General features: G+C 43.9%; 2 protein-coding genes and 1 long non-coding RNA gene across 3 annotated transcripts; 2 read left to right on the plus strand and 1 right to left on the minus strand.

Moving 5' to 3' along the window:
• Positions 1–6,078: 6,078 nt before the first annotated feature.
• Positions 6,079–9,015, plus strand: LOC119146332 (flotillin-1-like; the record flags this gene model as incomplete). Its single annotated transcript, XM_037383836.1, is given in 8 exon segments — positions 6,079–6,195; positions 6,708–6,802; positions 6,909–6,925; positions 7,040–7,181; positions 7,740–7,839; positions 8,202–8,351; positions 8,807–8,857; positions 8,860–9,015. Coding segments are annotated over 8 exon segments (813 nt in total), but the record flags the coding sequence as incomplete, so codon positions are not given.
• A 251-nt stretch (positions 9,016–9,266) lies between these two features.
• LOC119145818 lies at positions 9,267–10,160 on the minus strand. The gene is made up of 2 exons (XR_005103540.1): positions 10,064–10,160; positions 9,267–9,386 (listed from the first exon to the last, which is right to left on the minus strand). It is a non-coding gene; the product is annotated as an uncharacterized LOC119145818 (long non-coding RNA).
• Positions 10,161–10,454: 294 nt separating this feature from the next.
• LOC119147166 (39S ribosomal protein L32, mitochondrial-like) lies at positions 10,455–14,304 on the plus strand. Its single transcript, XM_037385802.1, has 3 exons — positions 10,455–10,629; positions 10,892–11,073; positions 11,684–14,304. The coding sequence occupies exons 1-3, from the start codon at positions 10,506–10,508 to the stop codon at positions 11,936–11,938; spliced, it is 561 nt and encodes a 186-aa protein (XP_037241699.1). The 5' UTR covers positions 10,455–10,505; the 3' UTR covers positions 11,939–14,304.
• Positions 14,305–16,582: the final 2,278 nt, after the last annotated feature.

The raw sequence follows: 16,582 nt of genomic DNA on the forward strand, positions 1-16,582 counted from the left end.
AGATTTCATGCCATTCCTGTTTCCCTGCAGTATAATTGAAAGCAAACAGGTGTACCAGTTTTTGTTTACCCTACAGTGCTTGCTATTTTTTTACACTGCCATCCTTTCCCTCTCCCATACCTCTGACTGCTCTTGTCAGCACACTGGGAAGCTCTTTGTGCAAGCTTACAGTTGCTGCTGGCATTCATACAGCTGTATCAGCTGGGACATCACCTGGGCTCCTAGTGCGGTCTGGATAAACGTACTCCGTAAACCAGCACTGTAGAGTTGCGCTGTGGTTCTATTTGCTTCTAGAGGCAAACCACAGAGGTGACAAACTGCAGATTTGAAGGTGTGAGAGGTCTTAAGAGGTTGGTTTCAGAGGATACTTCAACCCTCAAACTTGCAATGTCACAAGGCAGCCTCAGTGGTGCTTGTGGGTCCCTCGACATCTCCATGGCAGTGGGCCAGGGCCAAAGGATCAGTCACTGCGACAGACCCATTGTGCACTGCGGACAAAGGCAGCGGCTTGGCTGGAGGACTTTGCTTTAAGCTGGGATTTCCCGGAGAGGTTAACACAACAGGCTGCATCTTCCACAGAAGCTGGCAGGCAGATGGTCCTTCTCTACGTTTTTCATATTGGTCCCTGAGACTTTAATTTCGTAACATTTTGCACCAGTGCTTTCAATAGCTCTTTTGCTATGATTTCTGCTTCTGAAATAAAGGGCAGCAGTATTATTTCTGCCTTTACATACAGTCTGAATAACTCCATTTTTCCAAGTCAATATTTGCTTTGATAAACCGAAAGCAGTAGTCCTGTAGCTATCACAACATAGTAAAGAAATAATAACCCGAGTTAAAAACAGGCTCATGCAGAATGGCAAAGGGCAGGAAATTGGTTGCAGTTGAACTAATATTTCTCCTGAAATTATCTGTTACTGCTATTTGCTACACAGCTTCTGTATACCCCCAGGCAATTCCGGGTGCCTTTGGAAACTTTCTGAAGCTGCATGCTGCACTGCCTGTATATGGAGAGGCGGTGTGATTTCTCATACTTGTCGCTCTTGTACAGAAAGAAATGTTTGTCTTCATAGGAGTGCTGTAGAAAGTGTATATTGTATCAGCTGACTCATTTATAGTATTTCCCCTTTCTGAGTAGGAAATAAAGGAAGTGCATACCAAAACAGGGAACTTGCATCCAGGCTTGTAAATTCTTCTGTCTTGGGTGTTTTAAATAGATAAACAGGCAAAATCACACAAAAGGACACATACAGTCCAGTCCAGTGTAAGTTAGTATATTGGACATAAGGCTTGAAACTTTTGGAAATAGATAGAACGTTCCTGTTGCATTCCAGATGGACAGTTACATTGTTCCTAGATTTTGAAACGATGCTATTGCTCTTGCACAGGCAGGTATGAAGGCATTTCTAATCTCTTTTCTGTTTACCCTATATACAAACCATGCCCTTTCCAGTCTCTTCCAGGTGAAATATTCCCAATCTTTTTTTCATCTGTTTCTGTAATAATTTCCCCATTCCCTGGTTTTCAACAATTGTTCCTTTCACTCCGAGTGTAGCTGGGACTACAGACACTACGGGCAATGGGGATGTCAGAACTGGTATAACACAAGAGCTCGTAGGATACTGTAATACTGAAAATTGAAGTTGTATTTTTTGATGGTTTCTTATAGCTGCTACACCAGCAGAAAATGTGTTCTTCACCAATTAAAAGATCTTCCAGTAAACAAAAATCTCAACATTACTATATTTTGGGGGGATAAATAGTTTATAGATATGATGATGTAGAAAAAAACCACTAACACAAAAAATATTAGAGAATTATGTGGATGCCTGTTGTCAGTAATTTCTTATTATCTTGTTCTGATTGACTTTTTTTCTTCAGTAGCTCAGCCTTCTGAAGAGCAATCCCTAATGTTTTCAGAGTAAATCTTCAGAGCTGATACTGAGATCACCTAATGGTATTAGTGATCTTGCAAAAGCTTTACTGCTGCTTTAGCCACATCTATTCCTCTGCAATTACTCCCCAGTTTAAATGAGGTCAGGGAAGGACCCCACCAGCACCGCTGGCACTGCACCTTTAATTGTCCTTACCTCAGCCGGCTACCAAACAGAACTGAAGTATGACATGAAAGAAAAGCACTTGGCCATATCAAAAGGAATTTTCCTGTATGGTGTAAATGTGGTGATAACAGAATTGAAATGGATTGAAGTGTTTGTGAGAGAGGAATAAAATTCACTTTCTAAACACACTAAAACCAAAAACATGGTATGTTATGGCATGTAATGTTATGGTATGTAATGGTATGTTGTTATGGTGTGTTATGGTATACTATGTTATGTTATGGCATGGCATGTTATGGTATGGGACGGTATGGTATGGTATGTTAATAAATTAGGTTATGGTATGTAAATAAATTATGTTAATTAGTTCTGTTTCCATTATGTTAATGAATTAATGTTAAATTATGTTAATAAATTATGTTATGTAAATAAAATGTTACATTAATGAAGTATGTTATGTTAATGAATTGTTATATTATGTTAATAAGTTATGTTAATAAAGTATGTTGTAATGTTATGTTAATCTACATTAATAAATTATTATATATTTTTCAAACCATTTTGTTATATTAATAAATTATATTACATTAATAAATTATTTTGCTATGTTAATAAATTATGTTATTTTATGTTAATAAATTATATTATATAAATAATGACATGATTATTACATGTTAATAAAATATGTTAATAAATTAGGTTATGTTAATAAATTAGGTTCTGTTATGTTAATAAATTATGTTATGGTATGCAAATATATTATGTTATGTTACATAAATAAATAATGTCAGGTAAATATATTATGTTATGTAAATAAATTATGTTATGCTAATAAATTAGGTTGTTTTATGTTAATAACTTTGGTTGTATTAATAAATTACATTAATTATGTTATGTTAATAAATTTTGTTATGTTATCTTATCTTATGGTATCTTATGTTATGGTTTGGTATGCTATGCTATGACAGATTTGAGCATTACTTTTCCATGGCAACGAGGTTCTGGGTTTTTTGTGGTTCCCAAAAATAAGATGCACAAATGGGCCATACACCAAACTCCTCTGTAAATTTTGCTATGGCAAATGTCAAACAAGGACAATTGCAGGAGCAAAATCACAGACTCAACGACATATCAATATGATCCTAGTTGAAGCCACTTAAGTTTCTGCAAACTTATATACAATATTAATATTCATACACACGTCACACCTTAATTCTACTGGTTATATACACTGTTCACATGCTGCTATACAGATACTAATTGGTTAAAAGCATACAAGCGGTTAGTCTCATCATTAAAATTGTTGACATTCTTGCAGTCATCAGTTCCCAGCTCAGCTCCTGTTTTTCTGCCTGCTTAACTGCCAAAGATCCTGTTTTCTTCATTCCAGGTGTCTTTCTCACACAACTGTGTGTCCTTGCTGAGCGGATAAAACTTTTAATCATACCAAGCTGCTAAAGCAAGAGCAACTTTTGATAGGCCAGGTGTCCCTTTTCTTCCAAATACATTGCCACAATTCCCCCTTTTTCTTCCTGGACTATCAAAACATCTATCATTCCATAGATACATTTAAAAATACAAGGAATCAGAAGCATTAAAAACAAAATAATTGCTAAAATCGTTACACCTTGTTTCACCAAATCTAATAACCATCCATTAATTTCCCAACCCTTGAGCCATTGGCCCAGACCTCCATTTGTTACAGTGAGTTTCTTCATGTTCGTTTTTAATTGTTCTAATTGTTTATGAATTGAAACTGAGTGATCAGACAGGTTCATACAACACATACCCTCAAAATCTTCACATCTGTGCCCATGTGCTAAACAATAAAACGTCAATGGCTGCACGGTTTTGTAAAGTAGCATGCCTTGTATTATCCAAATCTACCAATAAACTTTTCAAAATATCTGACGTCAGGTTAAGTTGTTTAGCAGCCCAACATCCCAACTTTGTATATCACCGAGTGCTTTGCCAGCAGGAACCCATGGTGCAAACACGGAAGAAATCACTCGTAATGGAGTGTTCCAAAGCTGAATTTTATCATTGCAGTTTTCACTCAGTTGCCATACTGCTCAGTTTTTCCTGTGCACTAATTTTTATTTTTCCACCGGGTTTCATGTAATATTTGTCTTTGATTAGGAGCAAACAAAGTTAACTTGCCTAAATAACAAGGCCCTCCAAGAGCCTTAGCCAGGATTCCAGGCCATGGTCTATCCCCACAAAACAGAAACAACCCTTTGGGCAATGCTCGGGGTTGTGATGGTGCCGTAAGATTAACCCATAACCCTCTGTTACAGTATATGCGAGTATTTCTATACCAGTGCTCCCTAGGGGTCACCCAAAAACTTCCGTTCCGGTATGTCAATAATGGCCCTTTTCTCAATACCTTTTGAAGAAAGTTGTCAAATAACACCTCTCTATTCCCAAACTTGATGCAGGATTGGTTACATTTCAGAGATCCTAAAAGATCTAGCTCTAGAGGCGGTATCACAGAAGCATTCAGATGCTGAAAAATAAGTGCAGTCTGCATAGCATCTTCACGTTATGGAAACCCTTTTTTCAATGTCTGCCAATTTTTTAATACCATCGAGTGGGGCCAGGTCAATTTAGCAAAGGTAATAACTTTGGCTTTGTTTAGAATTTCACATTTGCTGACCCATCCTTTAAATTGGTTTGGGTCAAAAGTCGGAACCCCTGTTAGACAGGTACGAAAGGGATCTGTTGGAGTTGACATAGATAAACAGACGGAGTCTGGACCAGTAGCATTAGCAAGATTAACCCATACACTTTGCCTGTTCTTAAGTAACCTACACATATGTTCTATTACATCTATATATTTAAACAGCAAGCACAATCCCCATAAAAAAAACACAATTCTCATTTTAAGTCCTTACAAACCTATTCATCCTAACACAAAAATATCTTTTCTGGATTACTTAAAAAATGTTATTGCATCTAACACAATATGGACTTAATGTTAGTGAAATATATCTCCGGAGATCTACTATAACGGATTATATTTTTACCACAAAATGTACAATGACAGATTATATACAACCTACACCAGTGGCAGACTGAACAAAGATGATCACTGGCTCTTATTGTCATCTGAATCTCCTGTGTCGTTTATTGTGGTGTTCCTCCTATCAATGGCAGGTGATTTCCACGGTTTTACCCAACGAGCCAGCTGGAATCCACTTTGGTCCCGAATCTGTAATGATAGACATATATCCTCTGCCAGTTAATTGTACTTCTGCCAGACCTGTCCACTGGCCAGTGTTTAGATCTTTATACATCACTTTGACTCCTTTAGTATTTAGTGTTGATAAGTCACTGTTTAATGCTTTTCCATGAACAACTATGGGTGGATTTTCTGCTGTACCTGCTAAGCGCAAAAAATTAATGACATATAAAACCTTCCAAATATGTTCTTGCGGGGATAGACCCATTTCCCCCCTTTTTTGTTTTGCGAGTAAGCTTTTTAAAACTTGATGTGCACATTCAATGATGGCCTGACCAGTAGGTGAATTTGGAATACCTGTTTGATGTCGGATATGCCATAGTTGACAAAATTGAGGAAAGGAACATGAAACATATGCCGGACCATTATCCGTCTGTATACTGTGTAACACCCATAACTGCAAAACATCTGCGTAGATGCTTTTTAGTATGTTTTGCTGTCTCACCTGTGAGAGGAGTGGCCCATATAAGGGAAGAAAAGGTATCAAATGTGACATGCACATACTTTAGTCTGCTGAATTCTGCTATGTGAGTGATATCCATCTGCCACAATTGCAATGGTTGTAAACCGCATGGATTTACTCCAAGGACAATTCCAAAACTAAATTGCTGACAGTCAGGACAGGATTGTACAATACCTGTGGCATCTGAATGTGTTATGCCAAATTGACGCAACAGCAGATCCAGCGGTGAGGGGATACACGGTAGGGGGGGCACAGGGGGGACATGGGGAGGCGGGCTGTGTGATGTGAGAGGAAAGATGGGGGACACAGGGTGACACTCCAGTGACTTGTCCTCCCTCAGCATCTCCCTGAACACCTTGACCCTCAATGTGTGCAGTGAGGTGGTGTACACCTGCCATGGCGTCCCCATCTCTGTCACTAGTATTGCACAGGTACCCCCCCACCCATGTCCCCTCTACACTCACCTGTGTCCCTACAGCTGCCACCACCCCTCCCAGCAGGACTGCTGCAGCCCCTTTTAAGCGATGTGAGGTGGACCCTATCAGATCCCCCTTAAAACGGCAATGTCATAGTGAAATCGCCCCCTCCTCCACTCTGTGGGACCCCTTAAAAGGGACATGTTGTGGTGGAGCCCCCTCAGAACCCCTGCAGCCGGGGAGGGGGGGACAGCACTTTTAAAAGGGCTTAACCCCCCTTGGTAAGGGGCAGCATCATCTTAAAAGCAGCTTATATCCCCCCAAAAAATATTTTTTTGGAAAGCACTCTTTCAAAAAGGCATTGGCACGGTCTGTCCTGCCCCCCCCCCCCCCCGCAAGGGAGCAGCCGCCCAATATCCTTGTCATAATAAATCTACAACTCTTAAAGGGGCCGTGCTGTGATGGCGGACGCCCAGCGTGGGTGTAAGGCTGGGGGTTGCTTTTTTATGCCTGGGGTGGGGCTGCAGGTGAAGATCCAGGGGCAGAACAAGGAGATGCTGGTGGCCGCCTGCCAGATGTTCCTGGGCAAGTCGGAGAGTGAGATCACCCTGGAGAGCCACTAGCCCTCATCAAGGCCCACGTGATGGTGGAGCTGAGAGGGGTGGGACCGGCCACGCCCCTTGGGACAGGCCACGCCCCTTTCACAAAGGCTTACGCCCTCTTGGAAGTCACTTTTCCACTAAAGGCCCCACCCCTTGGGGGTGACACCCCCCCAGTCCCAAAAGCCCCTGACCCTTGGGGAGTGACACCCCCACCCCCAAAAAGCCCTGCCCCTTGGGGGTGACCCCACCCACTTAAGCCCCACCCCCAATGCCTCCCACCCAGGAAATCTACAAGGACCAGCTGAAGTTCTGGGTGCAGGTTTTCAACGTGGCCTCATCCCACCTTGTCAACATGGGGACCAGCATGGTCAGCTACACCCTAAAGGCCATCCACAATGACCACGTGATACTGGGGGGGACAGTGGGGGGGAACAGGGTGGGGACATGGGTGTCAGCGTGGCCAGTGACATCCTGAGGGACCCCTGCAACAGCCAGGGACATAGATATCAGTGTGGCCAGCAGTACTGAGGACGCTGCGGGGCACATGGTGGGGATGGAGATATAATCATGGTGGTGGCACTGGGGATCTGGGGGGTACAGGGAGAGTGACCCAGGGATGGAGGGTCACAGAAAAAAGGACACGGGGACAGAGGGGGGACACGCAGGGATGGAAATACTGGGATCAAGGTGGAGGAACAGTGTTGTGGGGACAGGGATACGGCAGGAGGATGTTGGGTGAAGGACAGATACACTGGTGTGGGGACAGGGATGCTGTTCCTGGGTGGGGACAGGGTCACCAGGGTGGGTGCAGGGACTGGGGACATCCAGATGCAGGGATGGGGAGACAATACAGGTACAGGGCCATCTCCAGTGTCCCCAGGGCCACCAACGCTTGCTGGGGCAGGGATGGCTGGAGTCCTCAATGGGCAGGGTGGGACAGGGGCTGTGACAGTGTCCCCAAGACTACCTGCACTCGCTGGGGAAGGACCGGACAGCACAGGTCCAGTGTGATGCTCACATCAGGGAGGCCAAGGCCAAGCAGGACGCCGGCATCCACGTGAGCCTGTCACCTCAGTCACCCCCACATCCCCCTGAGCCCCCCTTGTGTCCCTTATGTGCCTACAACCCCCCCCCCCCTTTTCCTCACTGAGACTTCTAGATCCCCCACAGCATGTCATCGTCCCACACTCCCCAGTGGGCTTCCAATGTCACCAGGTTGTTTCTGAGGTCCCTGTGGCTTTCCACATCCCCCTCTGATGTTGCTGGGACCCTCATCTTCCCATGTACCCCCCCATCCCATGGTGTTCCTCCATGTCCCCTAACGTCCCCACACCTCTCCAGTCCCATGGTGTCACCATGGCCCCACCCCCAATCTCCCAGTGTCCTTCCTTGTCCCCATGCACCCCAGTGTCCCCGCAGGAGGCACAGGCATGCCAGGAGCAGGTCTCAGCACAGCTGCTGGCTGAGACAGTGATGGCACAGGCCCAGTATGACTTCCAGGTGCAGCAGGTGCTGTGCAATGCCACCGTCAGATCTGCAAGGCCCAGGCCAACTTGTACAACAGATGCCTGAGTGTCCCCCCACCCTGGGTGCTGTTTCTTCTTCCTTGCTTGTTTGGGATCCCTCCTGGGTCCCCCACACCCCCCTGGGTCTTTCCTTGATGTGATGTTGGCTACTTGGGTCCCTTTTCCAGGATACCTGGGTCCCCCCTGCACCCCCCCACAGTGCCTGGGTCCCCCCAGGCCACCTGCATCCTTCAGATCCTGGGGTCTCCCCTGACAATTGGGTCCCCCTCCCCAAAGACCTGGCTCCTCCGAGATGTTTACGTCCCTTACCCAGACACCTGGGTCTCCCCAGCACCTTGTTCCCGATCCCAAAATGCCAGGATCTCCTCTAACACATGGGTTCTCTGGGGTGCCTGACTTCTCTTGACTGCCTGGATACACCCCTCCCAGGATGCCAGGGTCCATCCCCCTCCACCTGCCTCGGTGCCATTGCAGGGCTGAGTGGTGCTGTGGGCACAGGTGGTGAGGACAAAGCAGCAGATTGAGGAGCAGTGGGCGCAGGTGCTGGTGGTGTAACAGTGGAATGAGCACAGCAGGTAGAGCTGCAGGAGCATGAGATTGGCTGCCGTGAGTGTGAGCTGGAGGCCACCATCCACAAACCTGCTGAGGCTGAGCCTTACTGCCTGAAGCACCTGGCCAAGGCCCAGTGGTGAGCCCTGCCCCGCCACCAGCAAGTCCCCCCCCTCAGCTTCTGCACCCCACCACCTTGGGCAAAACCATGACCCCTTTAAATGAAGTATTAACCCCTTTAAAGGGGAGCCCCACCCCATTCTACCAAGCCTCGCCCCACCCTTGTGGATCACCCACCCCTTGGGTGAAGCCATTGGCCCTTTAAAGGGGCGCCCCACAATGTAATTCTGGATAGCTTAATAATTTAGTCAAAAAAAAAGAAAGTAATTTCTTTTTCTCTGCATTAATCTTAAGTGTATGTATTAAAGCAACACTTTAATAGGTACCACTCCAATAACATATTCATTCTGTGCATGCAATCATCTCACATGCAGGCTGTGCACAAGACAAAGTGCAAGGCGATCACTGCCTGCAAAGGACAGCAAAAAGGGAAATAAACTAGTTAAAACTCATCTGTAGGCTTCTTTCATCCCCATGTCTACAAAGTGTGTTCTGAAGCAAGCTCTCGAGATACCACAGTTCAGCTACCATCACGCATTTCCAGGTAGCTCAGAATTATGATCCAGCCTCAAGCATGTATGTGTGTGTGGTGGAACCTTAAGTTCGCTAAACCATTTCACCAAGCATTCGCTATAAGGCACCACCAGTGAGGGGACTGACCTGAGGGTGGCCCCAGAGTGACTCTGACAGCAACGAGAGAAGACACAAGCAGCGACCGCGCTTAGGCCCGAGGTCAGCGGCAGAGACGAGGCGGGCCCGGCACTCACCTCAGCTCCAGCCCTTGCCCCCACCTGCGCCCGCGGCCGTTCAGCTCACGGAGACGCCTGGCAGCTGCGTGCCCCCCTCAGGCGAAGGCAAAGCCACCCACTCCCCACCGCTTTCCCCACGCCCGCCCCGGGCCCAGCCCCCGCGGCTCCTCACGCTCGCAGGCCCGGCTCCGCGATGACTCTGCAAAGTCCAGGCTCCGTCCTGTCCCACCGCCGAGAACCGCTCCACACGCAGGCTGTGCGCCGCGCTCCCCCTCCCCCGCCAGCCTGCCCACGTGCCGAGAGCTCTGGCCTGCAGCCCTCCCCCCACCCCGCGTACCTGAACGTAGCGACGGAGAGGCTACAGCCGCGCTCCGCCATTTTGAAAGGCTCCGCCCCCATCTCGCCCCCTGCGCAGGCGCAGCCCCTCCTCCCGCTCCGACACGAGGACACAGCGCGTGCGCTGATTGGCGAGGAGGTGGCGAATGGCGGGGCATGATGGGAACGGCCCGGGCCCGCCAGGGGAGCCATTGGCCAAGAGGAATGCGGCGGGGCATGCTGGGAGTTGAAGTCCTTGGCGTGCGCCGGGGCCGCCGCGGCCTCCTGGCAGCGAGTGGCATGCTGGGACTTGAAGTCTCGGTCCGGGTCCCCGCTGCAGTGCAGGGCTCCCCGGACACTCGGTTTCCCGGCAGGCTCAGGGACAGGTGCGTATGCCCAGTGTGCCCGCGGGCGGGCGGCCGCCTTACCCCGCCTCTGAGGCCTTGGCGGGGCTCTGAGGGGCTATGGCGGCTCTGGTGGTGGTGTTTTCTCCTCTGCCGCGGCTTCGCGGTCTCCTTCAGCGCTGCTGGGGGCGGCTGGAGCGCAGCCTCTTGCCGGGTTTCTCCGGGGACCAGAGCCCGCCCTGGGGTAGGTATCGTCCTGTTCTCTCGGCTGAAGGAGAGGGCGGTGTCGGCGCTGCGAGACTCATTTTTACCGTTTAACGGCTGAGGGAGCGGGCTGGAGCAGGAAAGTACACACCCTGGGGACAATGAGGGGATCGGGTGAGGAGCGCCGCTGCCGCTCTTGCCTCCTCACTTTGGGAGTGTCAGTAGCATCCGTATCTTACATCCTCGGTTTCAGGCGAAATTGGGGCTTGCCTGTAATGAATTAGTTTTTCTTTTTCCTTCAGGACCAGCACTAGCAGTCCAAGCTCCAGCTTTTCTTCCACAACCGGTAAATGACACCAGTGAAAGTGATGAGGCGCCAAGCCTGTTGGATAGCATCTTGTGGATGGCGGCACCAAAATCACGGCGCACCATTGAAGTGAACCGCTGCAGGCGAAGAAATCCCCAGAAGCTTATAAAAGTAAAGGTAATCACCAGATTTCTACAGGCTTGCCACCTTACTCACTGCAAGTAATTTTTGTAATGACAAACAAGCATGCTGGAGTAAGATTTACGCCAATCGTTGTTCATCTCACTTATTTTAGAGAATTGTTACAGTGGTCAATACTGAACTGAAAAAGCTTTCTGGAATTTGTTTATAATAAGCTTAAGAGACATTGTAATCACAGAATACTTGTAACAGGTATGTTCATCATGCGTGACAGTGGTCTGTGATTAAATAAACAGTGACAGTTAAAGAGCAAGCCAACAGCTTGTGAATTTTATTCACAGCTAGTATGAGTGGAAGAGTTTTGTACTTTCTGTGCAACTAATTGAATTGATAGGTCTCGAGTCTTCCAGACATCATTAGGCATAATGATTTAGGTATTGAATTCATAGGCTATTTTTAGTAGTAAGCATTTGACATAGCAATACATTACAGAAAAATTATTTTACGAGGAAGAATACATTATGAAAAGGCAATTGAATTTCTCTGGTATTTCATTTAACGTTTTTAGTAGTTTGTGATTGTTCCTTGTGTCTTTTGTTTCCGTTGTTCAAATTACAAAATTTCCTATTTCCACTGTCTTTTTTAGAGGAACATAGATGTTTGTCCTGAGTGTGGAAACTTGAAACAGAAGCATGTCCTCTGTGGCTATTGTTATGCAAAGGTCAAAGCAGAAACTCAAAAGATACGGCTGGAAATACATAAAAAGGAAGGAGGACCATTTAATGCTCCAACTGTAGAGACTGTCGTCCTTTATGATGGAGAAAAGCTCACAGAAAAGGATGAAGGCAAGCGGATCATTGAAAGAGCCAGGAAGCGTCCATCTTGGTTTGTTCAAAATTGATGCTGTAGACCTAATGCTAACAAAACCAGTGCTACAGCAAGAAAGATCATGATTTTCAAGAATGTTTTCCTTGTTTTGCTCATTCAGATTTGATACAGAAACCCTATGAACGTTTGGAAAGCCTGCTTGAATTCCATGTCATGCCATAGAAATTTGCAGTCAGGTGTTGTTTCTATAGCATGCAGTGGGAAATACTTCTCAGTGATACATCATAGCAGCCAACAGTTAAAGAGAAATCAGGTTCTGCATTGGGTTTGGACTTCTGCGTACAGTACACTGAGTAATTTGTATGCTAATGGTTCTATGCTGGTTTTAGGTGTAGATAACATTTGTGTAACAAAGGGAGAAGATTCACAGGTGTAAAATAAAGTATGTTAAGTTTCCCAGGGAAGCCTGCTTTCTGTTTTTGTCGGCTGCTCTTTGGGAGGGGGGAATAAAGTTCAAACCCAATATGGATTACATACAGAAGATATTTACAAGGAAAGATACCTGGTTATTTGCATGGCTCTTACAGAATCTGCCTGGATTTCTCCCTTCAAAGTGCCCTTGATTTCTTGAGCAAAGTAACAAATCAAAATGTTATGATGGGAAATCTGTAAATTTGACAAGGGTCAAAGCTGACTCTTTGCAGCCATTGCCATTAAGTAGTCTGGGTGGTCAGTGTGTGCTTGGAAAACCGCAAAGCACAGCAAGTGGTTCCTGCTTGTCTTGAGTCTTCTGCAGAAAGAAGGCAGCTGTGCCCTCTACTGTCCATTGGTACTCCAGTGGTGCAGTTACAGCATGTAGCTGGGGATTTTCACTTCAGTTTAGCCACGCAGGAGCACTATTGCATTTAAAATTAAGACTGGTTTGAATTTTAGGTTGGGACTTAAATACATAAATGGTACTGTTGGCTATTATGGCTCAGCAGTTTTCTGCCAAAAAATGCAAGCATGCTGCTAACCCTGGCTAGATTGCCCTTGTGTCTCTTCGGCACTTGAGTGTATTTGCTCCTGTTAGCCTTGTTTGGGGAGCTATGCTGACAGAGAACTGTTCCCTGGCTCTCTACAGCTTGGTTTTTGGTGGGTACCTTCCTGTAGCTTGGCTTGTGTGAGGGTCCAAAAAGTGGCACTGTGGATGTGCACATGAAAGTGAAGGACACAGGAACATGCTTTCCAGAATAACCTTTGTTTGTATGTGGCTGAGCATATTACGCTTGCTCAAGGAGGGGGCTTGTGTATGCTTTAATGCTGCACTTCTATGTTCCTTGCTCTGGATTCCACATTCTGAAACATAACTGGTGGGAACAGATGTTGGTGGAGATGTTACATTTCTCCTGTAGTCCAAGGGAATAACGAAAGCTGGTGAGTGTAAATTGATGCTATTTAGTTGACAGTATCCGAGCAAACAATGTAAGTTCTTTTTGATTTGTCCAAACAGGATTTATTCCAGTTGTATCTGTTTTACACTTATTCAGAACTGAAGCCAATAAAAGGTGGCAAGCAGGATGCAGAGTGGAAAACTTACTTTTGACAGCTGCATGGGATGAGACTGACATGTTGGAGGTGAGGTTAGCCAAGCAATAAGACAGATATATTGTTCCAAGGGAAATGTGCATATGTATTTCGGGGAGAGGTGTGTGGGGGGGTCTTTTCTTTGTCCATATATCATAAGACCAATTACACCTTACTGTCTTAGTTACTTTTTATATATTTATATTTTTGACAAAGGTTCTGTAGAGAAATAGTCTATAAAGTCTGGGATGTCGAGAGTCATAGGTTAATCTCTCAGAAACCCAGAGGTTTAAAGAAAATTTAAAGAATTTAAAATTTAAAGAAAAGAAGAAAACTATTTTTCTCTAAATATGAGAGGACATGTTTCTGTTAATGGAGTAATAATGGGTAATATATTGCATTAGTTTACTGAGTTATAGGATCAGTGAGGCAATGAAGATGCTTTACAAATAGAGTTCTTATGAAATGTGAGTGAAGTTAGGTTGTGTCAGCACTAGAAATTTTAAGATACTTGCCAGGTCACAGTTAAGTGATGATTCACTTCACAGCCATAGCGCTGGTGTTAGTACTGCATTTGTGCAATCTGGACAAAAGGAGATGCTTGATAATGTTTCATAGTGGTTTCTGAGTAATGTAGGGGGGGAAAAGTAAAATATCTGGTATTCGTGATCTCTAGAAGAAAAATTAGAACTGACAAATATTGAAAATTTGTATGTGCAGTTGTTCTAGTACCAGTTAATTTTCTGAAAAAGAAATTGTCTTCAGTGAGAGTCAGAACAGTTTAGTGGGAATGACTTTCCCTTCAAAAGAAAAGGCAGGCTGATTTTCATAGGTTCGTTTTATTAACACTGATAATAACACGCTCAATTACTTTAAAAAAAAAAAAGAAAGAAAAAGAAAAAATCTAGAATTCCTCCACAATATGTGTTATGCTCTGTTACTTGAAATAAACCATGTTTATGTGTAATTTTGAAATAAATACAAATTGCAACAGTGCTAATGTATAAACATACACTTTTGAAACAATGTAAACTAAAGGTACCAAAAGCATGCCAGTTACAAATGCTATACTCAAAATGTATTTAAAAACAAAAAGTATGTTTGTTTAAAAACAAAAAGTATCCCAAGGTATGCCTTGGGAACTTCACTTCGATACATTGGGAAGCTGCTAGTAGTTGAAAAAGACATTCTATTTTGTCTGAAAATTTCATATGATTAAATACACATTATATTTGATTATGTTTTTCTTCTATAAGGATCTTATGCAAAAATTAATTTATTTTACATTTTAGAAAGATACAGGAAGGTGATGCAATATCGTAAAACACAAGAATGCCAGATGCTAAACAATTTTGTATCCTACTAATATCTGCAGAGATAGAGGTGATCTCTGGCAGTGATCAATTACGATACCCATAGAGGTTGATAAACTAAGTTTCTCTCTAATCTCCCATTTAGCAAGGAAATTTTAATAAAAGGTTTCTGCACAGCCCTCATGTATTCTATTGAACACGCTATGGCAGCAAGAGCTGGTAGTTCATATAAAATACACCTCTTTAAAGCACTAGATGGCAGAGGAGTATAGCTTTCTGGTAGGTGCAAAGCAAAAGGCAGAGATCACTAGTGAGATAGGAAACAGCGTCAGATTCAAGGAATATGCACCTGTGCAAGCAAAAGATCTGCAAAAAGACCAAATTTGCAAAGTACAAAGAAAAATACAATACTTGTTATGAGACATAAACTAATCTATTGTAATTCATTGTTCCAGCTAAATTTAATTAGATCTATATTAAGAACTAATGTGCTGACTTTTCTGTATATATATATACACTTCTGCTCTTTGCTGGGTCAATTACTTGAAATTGCAGTTGTACATATCATTTTTCCCTAACAAGATAGTGGAACTTTTTTTACATCTCTTTTACAGGTGGCTTTCCATGCTGCTTTGTATGCCTAGTATGTTCAGGTAGTTGACATTTTTATGCAGCTAGAAAGTCCTGCAAATAATAGGTCTGGCAGCATTCCAATGAATTTCAAGGTATAACTGCCTTGAATTTGTAGAGTCATAAGGATCAATTTGCAAACAGCAGGCATGAAGTGGAAAGAAAAGAAAACCAATGTGGTGTCTAAATGAATATTAGTTGCTTGGAAGGGAATAGACAATTGTATGCCCCATCAAAGTTTTAAAATGTTTTGGAAGTGCACGAGTGATAAAGGTACCTGTATCTTTGGAACTTGCTTGTTAATTAGTATTTAAATAAGATATTAGCAGAAATCCTTCTTTTACCTGACATGATTGCATTATGTAATTTATACAGTGAATGAGAATCAGTAAATATAGGTTGTTTCCAAATAATTTGCCTAACTCTTTACCTGCCAAGGACTTTAAGAATGGGGCCAAATGGGAGGAAAATGAATGAAAGGAATGAAAAAGAAGTACACTATGCAGCAGTGATGGATGTAGTTTTGCTTACTCTGGAAATTCTGTTGGAGTTGGTGGAGTATAATTCACGGCAGAATTTGGTCCAATGTGCTGAAACCCTGGACATATGGATGTGTGCAAGTATATATCTCTTTAGTGCAGAGCAGGTACCTGTGAAACTGCTGCTGGTTACCACCCAGGTTGGGTTTATAGCTGAAAACTAAGAATGCATTTGATTAATGCAGTAAATTGAGTCTGATCATTTGCTACTTGAATTCCTTTCAGATGTCCTATATCAGTTTCCCCTGGTTGAGGACAATATACATATTTAGAAGAAAGGGTATAGGATTCATTTAATATTGAATGTGCTGGGTGAACATATGAAAAGCAAACCTGAAACTACTCTGGAGCAGAAGATCCAAACTGAAAGCCTTTGTGGCATTATCAATATACAGTATTTGTCAGGGATTTATCTAAAGTGTCACTCCTGGATCACATGAAATTTTTTAGTTTTGTTTTATTATTTTTTTTTTAAATAAAGCAGCTTTCCTCATTCTAAGATGATGGGACAAAAACAAGGAAGCAAAAACTTGGAAAATCACTAGGCAGAAAACCAATCCTATATTATTACTATTTTCTTTAGTGTGATACCTTTTAAGCCAATGCTATGATTCTGAAAATTTGGGGTATAGTTAGGGTGTTCTGATCATCCAAATACACAAGCATCTG

This window comes from Falco rusticolus, chromosome 4 (genome assembly GCF_015220075.1).
Source record: "Falco rusticolus isolate bFalRus1 chromosome 4, bFalRus1.pri, whole genome shotgun sequence".
In the NCBI taxonomy this organism is placed as follows: Eukaryota; Metazoa; Chordata; class Aves; order Falconiformes; family Falconidae; genus Falco; species Falco rusticolus.